This window comes from Xiphophorus maculatus, chromosome 19 (assembly GCF_002775205.1).
Source record: "Xiphophorus maculatus strain JP 163 A chromosome 19, X_maculatus-5.0-male, whole genome shotgun sequence".
NCBI classification, from domain to species: domain Eukaryota; kingdom Metazoa; phylum Chordata; class Actinopteri; order Cyprinodontiformes; family Poeciliidae; genus Xiphophorus; species Xiphophorus maculatus.
Window position 1 is genome coordinate 4161601 of NC_036461.1, and position 18668 is coordinate 4180268.

The following is an 18668-nucleotide window of genomic DNA, read 5'->3' on the forward strand; positions in this document are numbered from 1 at the left end:
CTCTGGAGCACCAGTCTTTTCTAATGACCCGATAATCCGACCCAAATGCTGCCTGCTTGCTAATCTCCCCATCAGATTACCAAAGTGGGAGACGAGCACTGCCTATTTGTCCCTGCCTGCCTGTCTGTCTCTTTCTGCCTGTCTGTCTCTCCAGACTTGTCTCTTTATATAATCGCTTGACTCTTTTCTGCCCGTGTTTCTCTGTCTGACGAAAAAAAAATCTTTTCTCGAGTCTTTCTGATCTTTGCAGCTGCCAGCTAGCAGTGGTTGAACGCCCGTTTGCTACTCTCGTCTTTAAAAATTAAGGACGAAGTGCGTAAAAAACGCTGTAAAAAATATTCGATCTGCCATATTTTCGAGGTGGACAAGGTTCAACTTTTTGTGAAAAAGCAGCATTTATGCTAAAACACCATAGCATGCAATTAAAGGGAAAATTAAAGAATGATCTTTAACAGAAAAATACTTCAAATTAAAGAAAAAAAATGTATCTTGTCTTCACAAACAGAAAAACAGGATCTCTCTGGTGTTTCACACTAGAGCTCTGCTCCAATATGTCCGTGCATTTCAGGCAGAAATCATCCAACCTAACATCATGTATGTCTCACATCAGCCATGTCTGCGTCTACATGTTAGCCTTCGAGGCCACATAAGATATCACTTTAAATCTACAGAAAAACACTTTGACGAGCCCGCTCCTCGGGTCTGTACATGCATATATTTGACATATGGATTTACAAAAAGCTCAGACAGAAGCTCAGTTTGCACACAGATAAACAAAAGATTTGATTTATTGCTTCAAATCTATAAAACTGTGCGGAGTCAGTGACAGACTATGGACGGTGTCTACGTTCCATAAATTGTGCACGTCAATCTTCTTCTCTGATGTGTTTAAGGAACATTTTTAAAGATTTGTCTGCATTGTTTTGCAGAGGCTGAAATAAGATCAGTTTAACTATTCTTTCCTTTTTTTTTCTGATAACCGTATATTAATGAAGGATAATAATAATACCCATTCTGAATAAAGGAAGCAGTGATGCTGATGTATGAATAAATCAGATCAGCAGCCATAACGAAACGTTACATTGTTTATTGTAAAAAAAAAAACAACAGTAACAGCTTTAGTCTTAAAATGCTTTTAATGTGTGACCTATGTATTTCAACCAAAGTATTTGTGTACTTCTACACACCAGTGGAGATAAAATACATCTGTAAAGTGGAAGAGGTTCACAGCCTCACAAAAACAGTGAGAAAGAAAATCTAATTCAATATGATTGAACGACGACCAGATGAAAATATGCGCCCGTTTCTGTGTGGATACGACAGCTGTGGACACTTTTTAAAGAACGGGAATGGTTACAGCAGCGGGAATACCGGGATGAGCTAAGTGGTGAAGTGAGGCATGAGACGGAAAAGAGCAGTGGTGCGCTGGAGGGAGCGGGAGTTGGAAAAGGGCTGGTAATAAAAAAAAGAGCTAAGGTCATCCCTGGTAGATTCAGCAGCGTTAGCGGGGCTCGTGTCCGTGTGCACGTGTGTGTTTGACAGGGAAAGAGAGGGGAGGGGGGGTGGCTGCTGCCGCTGCCCATTTACCAGAATCAGCTGATGGCTGTGGATGATGGAGCGGGGAAGGAGTCAAGGGTCAAAGCCTCGCATTGTCAGCCCTGCTCCACTCTCTCATGGGGTTCCCTCCCTCTGCCGTCAACCCCCCCCACCCCGCGGCCTCCTCCACATTAACATCCATTCACCAGCTTGGTGCATTGTTGTTGCTTGCAGCAGGAAGAGAGGATGCGATGCGTAGCTTACAGACGTCACTCTTGCAGATCATTTCTGTTCTGCTGCGGTCGCTCCAAACCGTTCGTCTGCTTCTAGTTGTGAGTGCACTAATGTGTGTTTATATGCAGGTGTGTGTGTGTAGGACAAGACAAGAGAACTGCCCCAGCCCCCCCACCCCCCACACTGCTCTCATCCCCCAGTTTTAGATCTACCCTCTCACCCCTCAGCTACTCCCCCTACCCCGCCGCCCAGTGCAAACCTCCCCCCACTTTGCCTGTGTAATCCCTGCCAGCTGGCCCTGTTGGCTAATCCCTGTGCACTGATCAGCTGGGCCATGCATCCAGTACGGGACAGGATAGGGACAGGGGCAGATAGGGGCGGGACATTCGATAGATGTGTGTTTGTGTGTGTGTATGGATGTATGTGAGATGGGGGGTGGTGTCGACCAGAAAGCATAAATTGAAGCCCGTGCCTTCTCCTCAGCGCACTGTGTCTGCGTGTGAGCCAGTCGCCTGTCCTCCTCGTCCGTCCGTCCCTTATTTCCCTGTTCTCCTCCTTCTCCCTTGGATCCTCATACATATATACCTACCTGGCTTATATATGTATATTCTACATCGTGGGCTTTTTTTCCCGTTGTTTCTGGTTTTGTCTTGAGCAGATCCAAATGGATTTTTCCTAAAGCTGATGAACGGCTAGAATTTAGCTGAGTCCGTGTTTTTTTTTTTCTTCCTCCTGCTACCTTCTCCTCCTTTCCCCCTTGACTGCATGCGTGACACCTGCCTGCATCCCATCCCTTCAGTCCCCCCTGTTTGCTATCCCACCACCCCTTGTGTCTTCCGAACGAAGAAGAACCCAGACAGGATGGAGATGGAGCAGCGCAGCCACAACAACTACAGCGGCAACAAACAACAACAAGACCGGGAGCGAGGACCTGAAGGAGGACACACTCTCCATCTTCTCTGCTGTTTTTCGCTTCAGCCTTAGAGAGGAAGGACGTATTCGATCAGAGAAAAGAAAGATTCTGTTTGTGGTAGCATTGTGTAGGGTAAAACGAAAAAAGAGACTGATTGCAGTGATGACGAGTTTTTAAAAAAAGTGATTTCCTGGAGTGATTTGTATGATAAAAAGCTTCAATTCTGAAATCTTTTCCCTCTTTCCATCACACTTTACTGCTTGCAAATCGATTTGTGCGTCTGTGTGTGTTGATATTTAGGTCCTGCTTTCTGGTCTGTACAGATACATGCGCAGAGTGTACAGAGCGAGAGAGAACAGTAAAGAGATGGAGAGCAGGAGGGAGGGTGAGAGGGAGATAGCGACACAGCTTTACCAACTGGGATGAAGATCGGTTTGGTCTGGTTAAGCCGTACTGAGCTCCAGAGAACAGGCGACGCGTAGAGTCCGGCGCTTTGCTCACATCAGGACGTTGCGGAGCGTCGTTGGTGTGTCCTCGTGAAAAAAACGAGCGTCCTTCCTTTGTTTTGCTCTCAGGGGGAAGATGTTCTGCAGGAATGGTAGCGATCAGGTAGCCGGGCAGCTGCTCTCTTTATGGTGCAACAAAGGTAGCTTCGCTCGCTCGCTCTGCTGCGCTCGTCTCTGTTCTGTTTACCCAAACAGCATCTAAAGGCTGTGAACCCTGCTTTGATGACAACACTTTTTTTTTTACTCTCCCCCCCTCAAATTTTGTTGCTGCACATCCACATTTGCATGCGTGCATGTATATGTGTCGTTCAGTGCGAGCCACCGTTTGTAGTGTGTGTTTGTGTCTTTTTCTGTACTATCTGCACAGAAAACCTAATATTTTTTTAAACCAGACTGCACATTTGTGTGGAATTAACATGGCTGGCACTCTGACGTGTGAAAGACCCGCAGAGCCGCATCTGAGCCTACAGGGAGGACAGATCACAGGTGAGGAAAAGGGAATGAGAAAGTACAGCTGAGCGGAGGCAAAATATTTTTGCACTTTTGCAACAGAAAAGAGGAGAAAAAAATGCAGCAAAAGAAGAAGTGAAGTCCAACGTGCGGTACATGACAGATTAGAGGAGAACATGGAAGCGTTAGCTGCGAATGCTTGGAAGTTTGGGTTTGAGCTCTTTGTGTTCACAGTGGACCTTGATTTAATTTCAATACAATTAAGGCACGCGGTGAATGCCAAGAGAGAAGCCACAGTCGACCCTCACCTGCAGCGTGTAGGCGACAGGACAGGGCTGCACAGATTAACACGTTTCACAATCCAGATTAACCACACACACCAGAGACTGCACACACAGATCGAAGAGGAGCAAATGTATATTTTAGGACACAAACCCACAACCACTGGGCACTGGTCGGTTAACATACTGGTTTCCATATTGTCCCAGCAAACAGAGCCATAGGCAGCCTTGCAGTGTTACTCCTGCAGCCAAGTGGACAGAGGGATCACACTGGGGGGATTTGCCATGTGGTGACAGTGGGACACTTCAAAGCTCTGTGTATTTTCTCGTGAGAATATGCTTCCTTGTGAGGTAAAAAAAAATATACTGCCAACTTGTGGAAAGCAATAAATCAAACTCCTGCTGTGTATTTGTCTTGTAGAAAACTCAAAGTCATCCTCCTGCATGTTGGTTTATAACTTTAGCTTTGATTTCAGCTGCAACACGCTTACCTGCTTTTGAAATGATCCATTTGGATTTTTGACTTTCAGCATCACACTTGTGTCTTTTCCTTCTTTGAAACATTTCAATAAAGTCGTCGTTTTATGGACTAAACTTCTATCTGTAGTATTTCTTGTTAAAGCACAAAGCAAATCCAAAATGACAAAGCCTCAAGTAATTTTAATAATGAGCATAAATTATTGTATTAAATAAAAGAAAATCACAGCCCTACATCAAATGATTCATGCTGCAAATCGCTGCAGGCAACAAAGATGCGAGCTGACCTACATCCCAGATGATGGAGGCAGAATACGCAGAAGGTACAAAAATAAGAATTTTTTTTTTAGGGTAAAAATTAATTATTTACAATAAGTTGACATAATTCAGATTTTTTTCAGATCACACACAACAGCAGCTAAAAACTTCACAAACAAATTTATTTAAGAGCAAAAGCTGTGTCTTATTTTTAAAAAAAAAAGATGCCACAGCTATATAGCAGGTCTATATCTACGCATTTCTATTCGCATGCATTCATCTCCTCACAATCAAAGTGCGCAGGGGGTGAGCGTGCCACATATGTTGAGACAGAGGTCATCAACTGCTTTCAGGTCCCTCTGCCTGTCTGCACATTATGCATCGTCACAATGCTCAACACAATTAGGAGACATGCGGAGGGGGATGCCGAACACATCAAACACTGCAGAACCCCTGGTGCTGGAGAGCAGGTGACCATAGACAGACGGCCCCTCCCCCACCTCCGAGAAAAATGATCTCCCAACATGACATCTTTTTTTTCTTACATATATGTAAGAAAACAGAGGTAAAAAATGCCATGAGGCCGCCTTATTCAATTAATACTAAAATAAAATAAACATAAATAGCGTAAAATAGATGATTTTGAAACTTCCAACTGACAATACGCATTTAAAATGCATTCATACAATAATATTCTCAGAAAAAGATTGTGCGATCTATCTTTTAATACAAACTACATTATGATATTTAGAGGATTCATTTTCTCATTTTGATTTGGAGATTATTTTTTTCCAGTAAAATGCAGGAGAAGACAGAGAAAATCTAATTTAGTCACGTAAATAGAGGTCGGGTTGGTGACATGGCGAAGCGTCACTAATGGAAGAAAGAAATGGATGCCTTATGATAATGAGGGGAAAATAAAGCAGAACCATGACCTTGCAGTGCAAAATGAACCCAAACCGTGTAATACGTCGCTCACAAAAGAATCTCATGAGTCGAAAATGTTTTCTCTGGATTGATCTTGTCAGGATTTAAAATATATGTAAATAATTATATCTTCAATCATAGCTGTATAATTCTGATATTTTTTTATTTGATTTTTTTTATTTTTATAGATTTGATCCATTTACAGAAAAGAAAACGTGGGTTGAGGATGCCATCTCAAACACCATCACAAACTCTCCCATCATGTCTGTTAGTTTGCTGCTTCATCTCCAGCATGCTCTCAGCGTAATATGCACTCTGTGGGATGTTCCGGAGCTGACCCTCCTCCTCCTCCTCTTCCTCCTCCACCTCCAGCACCACTTTCTCTTTCTTTCTTCCCTCTCCGTATGGGGCATCTCCATGCGCCCCTGCTTTATGGCTGCTCATTTGCATCCCAGGAGGGGCTGAAAGGCGTCCCCAGAGACACGCAGATAAGGGTCAGAGGAGAACCCCTTGAGGGCGGCACGCTTGCCTCGCACACACACCCTCCCCCCCACCACAACACACAGACGACACGTGCCATGGAGCTCCCTCCCGACACACTCAACGCTCACCAGCCGTGGCTCTTTTATCGGCTGTTGTCACTTTGTTAGATGCTGTCTATTCATGATAAACTTGCCTTTAATAAGGGTGAATCTGATTTCCCAGGGTTATCCCTAGCAGTGGGCGACATGGACGTAAAGTTTTATCATGATATTTTGCTTTACTGTTGTGATAATGAAAAATTTGGGGTGGGCATTTATTGTATTGTTTATCATTTATTATGTATGCCATAATAAGAATTTTGATTTATTGTTGTTGCAATAAATTCTTATTAATGATGTTAAAACCCCCAAAACTGTCCCTATAGAGGGATTGTTATTTTTACTTCTTTCTTCACTGTTTGTTTAATGAGAGCGTAGATTTATATAAGTAATTTGAAAATGTGATTCAAAGCTGTTATTGTGTGCAGTTACACGTCTGCATGTAACGTTTATCATTATCACAGCAGTACTCCAAAATATCGTGATAAAAATTTTAAGTCGATATCTCCCACTCCTACGATAAATGTGATAAGAACAATTTAAATAACTGAGAGTGAATGGGGACGTTTGTGTGCTGCGGAGAAAAATTACCTCGGGGTGAAGCAAGTCAAAATGCATCAACACAACGAATCTAATATGGCATTTAAAGAACAAGCACTTGAGGAAGTGTGGCTATATCGAGGCTCAATGTAGGAAAAAAATGAATATCCGGAGCGGCCAGATAGCAGGTAAAGCAGCGCACAGCTACCAATACTCACCCAGATTAGAATCACAGTCAGAAAACTAAACAAATAACCTGAAACCAAGTCTTCGAACTGGCGGTTTAAGACGCTGGGTTCTGCTCTCGCTCTTGGACTGCCGCTACGCGCTACTGGTAGTAATATTTCACAGACAACCTCCACCAGACAGTGAACTCTCACAGTGAACAGCTGCAGCATGTAACTTAAAAAATAGATTTTAGATATGTCTAAATTAGGTGAATTTGTCGCCAGATAATTTTTCCATTTTGCCAGATATCATAGTATCATTTATACCTAAAGCGAAAAATGAACAACCATTCAAGGCAATCGGCAGTGATTTGCAGAGATCGGCCTCATTGATGATCACTATCGGAATCGGCAGCAAAAAACCTGATCGGATCATCCCTATACGGTCATCCAGATGTATAGGCAAATTAAAGCCTAAAACCATCGGTGTGAAACCTCTGACAGAACGAACATACAGCGAATGTCAGAATGTGCACAACCTTGTTAAAAAGGTCAAATTTTTGTAGCATAAAAAAATTCTACAACCAAAAAAAACTTTTTTTTCCCCCAACTTTAACATGCCTAGTGTACAAGTCAACTAAAAAACACATTTAGTAAGAGAGAATAACTCGACTAAAACAGATTCAGTTTTTCCTCCTACCAACAACTTTCCTGTCATTGCCTCTGATCTCATTCAATCATCAGAGATGACAGACGTCATGTGTGGGGTTCCCCAAGGTTCCTTCCTCAGACGCCTCCTATTTAGCATACATGCTTCCGCTAGCTCACGTTATATTAAGTAATTATGAGATTAGCTACCATAGGTATCATAGGTGTGCAGGTGATTCATAACTCTTTATCATAATGTCACCAGGTGACTATAAACCCATTCAAGCACTGAAGAGAGGCTTGAAACAAGTTAATGGATGGATGTGCCGTAACTTTCTCCAGCTCAGCACAAACAAAACTGAAGTTATCTTTGGATGCAAACTTGAACAATGTAGAGTTAGATACTGCAGCTAAAAACTACTGATCAGGCCCAGAGGCTGATGGAAAATAGATTTTAAAATACTTTTGTTAGTTTATAAATCATTGAATGGCTTAGCACCAGAATACTTTAGAGCTGTTGTTTTTCTATCAAGCTTCCAGACCAATCAAGTCTTCTGGTTCAAGTCCACTCTGCATTCCCAGAATCAGAACCAAACAAGGAGAAGCAGCATTCCAGTTTATGGTTCACTAATATGGGGCAAATTTCCAGAGAAATGCATAATTGTTGAAACACTGAGCTCCTGCTGTTGGCTTGGAGGTGGCTAAAAACCCATTGTTTATGTCATACACTTAAATCCTACTTCAATCTACTGTTAATATGCTGACAGTCTGACTGCAAGAATATCAAATAGCTAGCCAATTTATTTTTTACTAACAGATCTACATCGGTACAAACATTAGATTTTTGCTTGTTTAAATGGGGAAAATGCGTCTAAGTGCACAATATATGCCCTTTTGAAATTGTTTTTTCCAAATGTAATATGTTGGAGGACATCAAACTAGACATTACGATGATTATCATGGCACTTAATACCCACATCACTTTAAAATCACTATTTTTAAGACCTGTACAAACCGCTGAGACGCCTCTATCCCTTAAGAAACAGGTTCAGAAATTTAGAACATCCGAAATGAAAACTGTAATACAGCCTGCTGTTCATTTACACACCAACGTTGCGAAAGCGTGACCAAATATTCTTGAAAAGCCAAATTCAGTTCGTTTCTTGCAGATTATAAAGCTTTTCTCAATTTTTGATCAGATGACATGTGATAAATTTCCACACCAGTACACTTTATAGACGGTATCGCTTACCTCGTGTCCAGGAAGGAAGGGCGATGAACTGAACCCGGCCGAAGAACTTGCAGGGTAAACGGTCCTGTGTCGCCCTCTTGCGTCCACTTCGACTATTACAGAAATAATTTCCAAGACAGAAAATGGCGGAATGTGGATTAATCAAATATTTATAATTACTGAATCTTGTACGCGTCGTCTTTTACAAAATGTCATGTTCCACAAATGAGTGAGTTTATGTAAGGTTTTTAATCAAGCTAAGTCACCACATTTCATGCCAAAAAATAACTGAAGCGATCCGAAATACGTAGTTCTAGAATGTATTTTCAATTTACCTTATGCAGGTAGAAGATGCATTATTCTTAACACAATTATAAGTTGACAGATATACCCAGACAATTTCACAGCAGATATTTGACTTGGATGCCTAAAGAACACAAAGGTGTGTCTCCAAGAACTGCATTCTATTTGTATAAATTCTGGTTTGACACACACTTGGCCCAATAACCGACACGCACCAATGCAGAGGTGGAATTCAATCCTCGTGAAAATATCGGTTCAGACTTTACTGGCTTAAAGGAGAATAAGTGCAAGTACAAATAGCCAATGAGAAGCAAAACCCAACATAACTTTGTGGAGCATCTTTATTATGCCACAAATAAAAGCCAGTAGATCTCAAGGTTTCCTTTTTTTTTCTAAACTGACAATGACACCGAGCAATGCATGGCTGCAATTAATGATTTATTATGAATGTCTGGCTGAGCAGAAATAAGAATTGGGGAGTGTGGAGGACAAGGTGACACAGAAAAGTGGAGCTGTAGGAAAGGCAAAGCAGGGTTAAAGTAGAGCCTCCATCATTTGCAGGCTGATAACTGAGCAGAAAAAACACTAATACCATGTAAAAACAAGCTGAATAAAGAAGCCACTTTTAATTCGAACATAAGGAATGGACACAACTCTGCTGAATATACCACATTTATTACTTTTGAACTGATTAATAGAAAGAGTGGGGGCAAGGCCACTCGCATCAGTCATAAGAAAACGGAAGGAAAAAAAGCAGCCCATAGCAACAATGACTCAACTTCTTCGAGAAAGAAAAAAAGGCGGAAATAAAGTCTAATGAAGACTGTTAACAGACGGCCCCATTTTTTCCCCATAAAATTATACAGTGAGCAAAAGCTCATCAACTTAACATGTTCTCTGAATTTAAACATTTAACCCCATTCCTTTGTTTTCCTGCCTTGATCCTCCTCACCCCACATCTCCTACACACTCCGACAACATGTGAAAAACACAGAGGGCTTTTCTTTTTTTTGTTTTAAACGAACATCTGTAGTCCTCCTAAACAAAAACATGACAAGCATGTACAAACAGAAACTGAAGTGAGAATAGTTGGCACCAGCCGTCGGTGAGGAATCCACTGTGGAAGAAGTTGCTCTGGGTTTCTTGGTTGACGATCTGAGCATTATTTGCAGACAGGTGTAAGGGTTGCTTTTAAAGATGAAAATCTTTCCATTCTTTTTTTTTTTTGGCAGAGGGGGACACTAAATTTTTCTATTTGCTTTCTGTATGGATTTTTGATCATTAAGGTTTGTGTGAGAATTACAGACTGAAGTCTTGGACCATAAAAAAACAGATGCCGATCCTTGCATTTACAAAAAAAAAAAAAAAAAAAAAAGGAAGAAAGAAGGAGAGGAAAAAGCAGCGTACAAGGAAAAAGCGTATGTAGTGGAATGGGGTATGGCAAAAAAAAAAAAAAAAAAAAAAGATTTCAGCTAAGGATGCTATGCATTTAGTTGTAGTCCTATGAATAATCGTTTCCTTTTTACTACAAGTTCAAAGTAAGTCTTCAAAGTCAAAAAAAATCAAAGTCTTCATTTAGTTTTTTTTCCTTTTGTCCTTTGTTAAATCTTCACCCCTATTAGAATTTCTTAGAGATCTGAATGTAATAATGTACTGGAGCGGACAGGGTTTTAGGAAGGGGCATTGCAGTCCTTTGACCAAAGCACCAACTGTTACTTGACTCGTCCTTGGCGCTCCTGGAAAGAAAAAGCAAGAAAAACAATTAAAAACAACAATAATTACAAAATAAAGTACAATAAAACATTTTTTCTTCTATTTCCAATGAATTATAACAGAAGGGGACGTGTGGAGCATGTAAACAAGATAATAGAGATTGTATACTGTGAAGAGTGGATATCACTGTATCAAATAACCGACGATGTAGGTAGAATAAAAAAAGCAAACACATTTTTATTAAAAAGTCAACGTATCCGGGCATAATTCAACAATACATGTGCATCAAATTACTCCTGAGCTCAAGCAAAGTTACCTGAAGCCTGTAATGACTCCTGTTGCTTGGGTTGCTGGGATATGGCTCACTGCCTTGGACCTCCACCTGTCAAACACAGAACAGAAAACTGAGCACAACATAAAAAATGTCATTTCCATCTATAGATTTCAATTATAACCAAACATTTTAGATTAAAAACAACTTTGATACTGTAAAAAGAATATAGGTTGTGCTTCAGAGATAGAGTACAATTAGAGCAGTAATCCAATACAAGAAGTTAATGAAAAACTATTTATAAGCATTTATTTAAATGTTCAAAATTACATTCAAGAAATGTAAAACTACACAGCAAAGAAACCCCCCCCCAAAAAAACGCATTGTGGGATGTAAAAGTATGTTTCCAAAAATCATACATGTACAGTTTAACTATAAAACTGTTCTGTGTGCAAACAAATGGAAGAAAGGAATAAATATTAGATTTTATCAAACACCCCAACCTGTGAAAGAATCCAAACTCTGCTGCTTGATACTTTTATTCCTCATGCTTTAAATTCACTATGTAAAGAATAAAGTGCAACAATGGTAAAGTAAAGATAGTATTTCACTGTTTCGTGGTTTTATCCAGTTCATTGTAAAGCCAAAAGTTAAAGGTTACAATAAAAATTAGGGAGCTAAGCTTCTGGACTATACCAGAAAATGTGTAAAAATATTACTAAATACACACACCCTATTGTCTGTTACGGCAAGTAGCTACTGCACACATTGGTATATTAAAATAACTGGAGATAGGTGCGATGCATGCCTATGTTCTCCATCCATCACTCTGTGGCCTTTAGCATTTTAGCCAAGGTCATTTGTGTCCAGTGAGTATCTGCTGCCATGAGACTCCAACTAAATATTACATTAGCATATAAAATGCAAGTTCATAACACTTGGAATATATTAACCAACAATTATTGCTCTTCAAACAGTCCTTTGTAACATATTGCACACACTCATGTTGCGATGATATTTTGTCCAGCCGTATTTCCTGCATACAAAACCACCACCAATATGGCAGCTAAGCTGAAAAATAAACCACGCAAAAAAAAGTCATTCACACAGGGTATTTCCAGTTTATAATTTGACTCATGACTAAAATATTTAAGAACTGCACAATACTTTGCTATATTGTCATGTGTTTGCATATTAACACTGAAAAGCAGTAATTGAAGGCTAATATACACAAAGTGTCATCAATATACACTTTGAATGCCAAGAGGATAGATATAAGACTCACTGTAGTAGTTTCCCACAATTGACAGATTATGGTAATCTGCCAAAGGTCAGAGGTCATGAGTAAAAAGAAAAAGTGGATTTCTTCTAATCGATACTACAATCATTACATTCACCAACAATAACACTTTTTTTAAAATATTGTGCAGCTCTAGTGATAAACAGAAGGGATAAGCAAGTCATTACAGAGAAAATAATTAAACTTAGAATAAAAATGAAACTCGTAGTAATAAACTTTTCATTCCGTATAATATGACAGAAAAATGCAATATTTAAAGACATTCAGAGTTGAACAATTTTTTTATTACACGTTTCAATCATGTTAGGAATGGTGTTTTACCTTTTTCACACACTCTTCCTCCTCCTGACGCTTCTCATAGTGAGAGAAGTCATCGAAGATGGAAGTGGTGTGTTTATATCCAGCGATGATCTTTAACACCTGCCTGGCCTTGTCCAGCGGTACCTCCTGTGTGTCCCGAGAGTTGGTCACCGGTTTGTTTTCGTTGTTCTCTAGCCGAATGTGCCTCAGCTGACTGTTGGGAACGTCTTTAACAAAGATCCAGCGCACGTCGAAGCGGCCCTTCCACTTGTCCTGCGACCACACGCCAGCAGACGTGTTGTAGTCCACCGGTGAGCGCATCTCCGCTACACCGCAAAAGTGCCCGCTACCATTGACGCTGAACAGAAGATAAAGCGGCCCTTTGCCCGCCAACGAGCGGTAAGCGGCGTCGAGCCGTTTGTTGCCGTGCTCCGTGCTGCACCAAATGTTGTACTTGATGGAGCGGTGGATGTCGTCCTCGGAGTAGCTCTTGATGATGAACACGCGGCCCTGCTTGAGGTTCCAGTCAAAGTCCTTGGGGTTGTAGTTGTTAACCATGCGCAGCTTTTCTAAAACGGGGTGAGGCTCAGACGGGACTCCGGGAACCACGCCGACGCTGGAAGAGGAGGGAGGCGACTGGCCTGAGCCGCTTCCACCGGCGTCTCCAAACCCATTGGCCCGGTTACGCGGAGGGACCCAGCGAGTTGGTTGAGAAGGCTGCTGCTGTTGGTGGTTTGGCGGTGGCGGACCCTGGGAGAGGGGCTGGGGTATCTGAGCCATACCTGGCTGTCCAGTAGGTGGAAGATGATGCTGCCCCAGCTGGGAGACAGGTGGAACCAGCTGTCCATTGCTCAGAGGCATCTGTGGGTTCCCTGCAGCTGTGGCTCCAGGCTGCGGAGAAGCCTGATTAGGTGGCTGCCCGTTGCTGGGAATAGAGGGCACCTGCTGAGGGGTGGCAGCTTTGGGCATGGTGCCCTTGTTGTCCCAAGTGCCAATGTCCATGTTGTGTTTAATGGGCGGAGGAGGCAAATTGGCACCTGCCATGCCACCCTTGGTTTTAAGCTTGGGTTGAGGCTTGGCGGGTTTGCTGGCGATGTCGGCCCAGGAGGCCGGCTTGGCTGGGGCAATGGAGACAGGAGGCATGCTGGGAGGTCCAACAGAAGATACAGGGCCCAAGGGCCCCCCACCAGGCAGCCCAGAGCCAACCACCTTTGGAGCCATTTCTCCATTCCCACCAGGGGCAGCACCACCGATTTTAAGACCCGCCATGCCCTGGTCCAGGCTGTTCATGCCAGGTGCCTTGTTGAGGGGTTCGTTGGCAGCAGGTGCAAATGGAGACTGTCCATCAATCATGGCACCCCCAAGCGAGCTGGGGGCATAGGCGTAGCTGCTGCTGTAGCCAGAACTCTGCGGTGTCCCCGACTGTCCCTGAGAGCTGCTGTTGCCCCATGCGGAGAAGTCGATGCCGCTGGGGAAAAAGTTGAAGCCATGCTGGCCCAGGAACGGGTTGCTCCCCAGGGGGCCAGGCTGGCCGAACATTGCATCTGGGAGGTAGTGGGGTTCACCATTGCTCAGCTGTCCATAGGAGGCCAGGTAAGGCATAGGAGGGTCCCCACCAGTGGACCATGCTGCCTCATTCAGGGAGTAGGAAAAGCCAATGGAAGGACTGTAGTAGCTGGGCATGTACGAGTCCGACATGGCCGTATAGGCATTGCTCTACAACAGAAACGGACACGGTATTAATAGTATTTCAAATAACACTCAATATTATTCCTGCACATTTATCATGCGAAAATTCCATATTTTTTCCAGAATCTAGCGTACTTTTCAGCCAATTTTTGCAGTTTAAATACAAAAGTTCACTATGAAGTCATTTAGAGATACTTCCACACTGACTGGACTCGGTAAATATAAATGACTTAAGAGGATGAATAAACGGTAGCAAATTATGCCAACAACAGATTGAAGGATGGATATAAGTTTTACAAGTCAGTTTCAAACCCCTTAAAAATAACACTGGATAAGACTTCAGATCCCAAAATGTCAGTTTAGTCTAAAAGCATTACCAATAGTGCAACTGAACAGGATTATAATGAAAACAAAATTTCCTCAAATATTTAAGCACAAATAGTCCTTCAGTATCTCTCACTTATTTTGTAACTTCCCAATAGAGAGAGGTTGCAAACGAACCGCTTTCTACTCCATGGTATTTCCTTACAGGTAAAACAACCAAATATTTGTTAAAAGTTTTCAGATATAAAATCCTTCAGTGTCCTGTTAGAAAAGCAAAATAAATGACACTCTACAGATTAAAAGGCATAGGATTATTTTTTTAATGAATGAAAGTGAATCAGTGATGCCCCAGATAACAGAATTAAACTGGAAACAAATTTTTGTAAATCAAGTTTCAAATTCTTTTACATGTAAAATTCGTTTTATAAATTTGAACCCATTGTAGGTAAGTAGGTAGGTAGTTTTTTGTGGTCATTTTTTTATTTAATTTGTAAACTCCACTTCCATCAAAAAAGAATAAAGATATGATTTTTATTAATGCATGAGGAAAATGCGGTCATGGTGGTCAACATGATTCATCAACTTCTCAAACATTGGTCAAATGCTCACCTGTCTGGCCTGAGTATTCAGGTAAGGCTCAAACTCATCGTCATTCAAAGTATCCTTTTGGGTCACAGCTCCGTTTTGCACTGAACAGAAAAAAGACAAACAGGTGTGTGAATCCGATATAGAAATGTTACAGTTTCAATTTATATCATCATGATCGCCTGTTATATGGCAAGATTAAACTTATTAGATGATGAGGGAGCAGCCTGAGCAAGTAAAAAGTTAAAAGATGTTTTGATGTACTGAAGAGGCAGACTTTGTTACAGTTAACAGATCAAAATGATATCAAAACCCATGAAAGGCAGAAATGTGAGTAAGACTACAATAAAGTGAAATCTAACACACAAGAAATATTAGTTATTAACTGCTGTCTATTGGCTATGTTACCATCGGTGAATCTGGGCTGATAGTTCTGTAACGGTCACTGGATTTGCAATTGCATAAGTGACTTTTTAGGATCTTTAATGATAATGTAAACTCAGAATGCTATATAGTCTAAAGTTTTTAAGTATTAGTAAAACAAAATTCAACTAATCTAGCATCTCTGATTTCAAACCAGAGGGGAGAAAACGGTGTCTAATGGTGCTGAGATTATCAGAAAAATGCTAGTGCTGGAAAACTGTGATAACAATATTGACATTTTTTCACATTCCCTTCTTTACCATTAGACAATGTTGCCACCACTATGGGTGGCTTTAGATTCTCAGTCACTAAACATGTAGATCCTCTTTGAGGCTTAGGAACCTTGACAGTAAATGTAACTGGTCCAATATCATATCATTACACACAATGTGAATGAATGACATTTAATATACAGTATCCAACCAAATATCGCAACCACCCAAGCAATGTTTTATAATCGCAATGTTGCATCAAAACTTTGATTCTAATGCATCTAATGCAAAATCTTAAAATCAGTAGCAGAATCCTCCCAATGTGATACACGACAAGTCAAATTTACTTGACGAAAGTAAATTTTCCTTTCAAAATATCTAAACATATTACAATTGATAGGTTAGACAGAATAAAGACATCCAGGACTTTTGAACATTTTGTTTGACAGATATTTGACAATTTTTCATAAACAATTTCAAATTCAGTACATCTATTAAAACAGTTGATTTTTTTAAATTATTATTTCTAATTTTATTGTCCAATAGATTAAAGCCTCGAGAATTAATTGTTTTTAGACTAATGGAATGCGTAAAATATATTTCATAACTATATAAAAAAATAAAAATTACACACATTTTGTGATGATATTACATTTTGGGTTGCAACTTGTCATTTTGGGCGGACATAATTGCTTGAGGATTTTGGATTTTAACATTTTAAACCTTCATATACGTTTGTGCCATTTGAAGTTGGTTTTAAATGAAATCCTTTTTACAATTAACTCTTCTAAAAATGTTGACGGCAAATTTTGCCGAAATGTCTTCTGGGATCTTGCTATACATTATGTATCATAGTAAAGATTGATAACCGCAAGTGAAATTATAGAAACAGGTAAATTATTAATTTAAATGTAGAGTTATAGCATTAGCGGTAAAGTGGTGGTAAACCATGTGTAGAGACGTGTCGTTTCGGGTTAACATAGCAATATGCTAACATTAGCACGCTACCAAGCGTCCTTTCAACTTGACGGTCTTGGCTAACATTAGCCACAGAGAAAGGCACCTGTAGATTAAACACAGCAAAAATGCCGTTTAGTGTGTGCTGTAGAATCAGACTGAGTGGTAAAATGTTGTCTTCGTTCAGTTCTTTGGTCAGAAAAGCGTCCAGTCTAACCAGGAAAACGATGCCGATGTGAATCATTTTGCTATTAACATTAGCAAGTCAACGCTACCTGTGGGGACCTTTTTAAATCTTGCACCGTAAACGCCCCAGAACTGGTTTTAGATAAACCAACGTTGCGTCTTTTATATTTAAACCTAAAATATAAAGTAGTTTGTGATAGACATAGAGGGGCCTTTAACCAGCAACAAGCTAACAGAACTCACGAACGCAGGATTTTCAGAGCGCACGGCACGTAAGGAGATCCGTATTCACAACCCCAGTCAGTGAGTAGCTCTTACCTTTATTAGCTAGGCCTTTCGGTCTCTGGATTGGGTCCAGGTGATTCATGAAGGTTTGATTTATGAGAAGAGAGGAAGGGGAAAAAATAGATGAAGAGATGTATTTTCACCAGTCAGTTTGTTTTGCAGGTGGTCAGGCCTACTGCACTACTGAGCCACAGCCGCTGCCTCGAAGCTAAGCTACCTGCGCTAGCCGTCGCGATGCTGACAAATTTGGCCCTCGCAAACGTTCAGAAAATACCTCTTTTTACCTGTTCAAGAAGGCTGCTGGCTGACATGTCTTTCCCCCCCCACGGCCTGTGTAACTGTATTCTCTCCTAATTAACAGCGGCGGGGTGTATAATTTGTCCGGCTATGAAGGAGTTTCAGGCAAGCACTCTTATCTTTCTACAGAGCCTGGTTTCTACACAATGGCGGGCTGCAGTTTGCTTGACAGACTCCTCAACATGGCTGGGCGGCCCTCGTCAACTCAGAATGACATTTATTCACAACGAACACGCGCCCTCTAGTGGCTTGGAGGAAGAATATATGAATAGTCCATTAAAGGTGGGTAGAATACCCTAATTGTGCTCAAGAAGGAGTAGCACTACTTCAAACAAATTAGGGTCTTTCTGTTTGTATTTTTTTGTTTAGAAAAAGTCAGAACCTTAAGATTAAAGTCACTTTAATTTCACAATTCTCACTTCTGGAATTTTTAGAAAAAAAATCAGAATTCTAAAATTAAAGCCAGAATTCTTTTTTTTCTCTGTGGCTCTAATCGTCCTCCGCAACTTCAACATAGTTTTACTAATATAAAAATGAAAAGTAGCCACCTAAGGAATTACTCAAGAGTAAAAAAAAAATTCAACTTAATGGCTACTATTAACTTAAGTACTGAGTAACTGATCACAATATCTTATGATGTGATCAGATAGGCAAAACATAGTTTTGTGCAACTTCTAGTATTTTAAATATTGAAAAGAGAAGTATAATATAAATAAATGACCTCCAAAAGGCACAACAAGGTCAACAAATAGAAACAGCATTAGAATAACAAATCCTGTGCACGAAAAAGAAGTCTCACTTTAACATAAACTAGATTTGTGAGTCTGTCTGGTGCTTTTTTAGTGAAAATGCGTTTACCCTTCATTTAGTGAAGTACGTCACAGTGGATAGAGTATCCAGATATTTAACTTAAGTTAGCTATACTAAATGTAGCCAGTTGTTACCCACTTCTGAAAAGAACTTTAGATGTTACAGTCCTCAAAGCTTAACTTTTCATTTAAATATTTATCCAAGACACTTTAAACATGTATAGCAATTTGCAAAGTATTTATATTTTCTAATTTTGTCACATTG

General features: G+C 40.6%; 2 protein-coding genes across 2 annotated transcripts in view; both read right to left on the reverse strand.

Moving 5' to 3' along the window:
• Nucleotides 1-8808, reverse strand: part of LOC102234910 (mitochondrial peptide methionine sulfoxide reductase-like) — a 69074-nt gene extending 60266 nt beyond the window's left edge. Inside the window, exon 1 of the mRNA XM_023352999.1 lies at nucleotides 8771-8808. The gene's annotated coding sequence lies outside the window, so the exon portion shown is untranslated. The remainder of the gene's footprint in view (nucleotides 1-8770) is intronic.
• Nucleotides 8809-9706: 898 nt separating this feature from the next.
• Nucleotides 9707-17792, reverse strand: ythdf2 (YTH N6-methyladenosine RNA binding protein 2). The gene is made up of 6 exons (XM_014473998.2): nucleotides 17582-17792; nucleotides 17331-17355; nucleotides 15259-15338; nucleotides 12658-14352; nucleotides 11082-11147; nucleotides 9707-10788 (listed from the first exon to the last, which is right to left on the reverse strand). Exons 1-6 carry the CDS (start codon nucleotides 17606-17608, stop codon nucleotides 10765-10767), a joined length of 1917 nt encoding a protein of 638 aa, XP_014329484.1. The 5' UTR covers nucleotides 17609-17792; the 3' UTR covers nucleotides 9707-10764.
• Nucleotides 17793-18668: the final 876 nt, after the last annotated feature.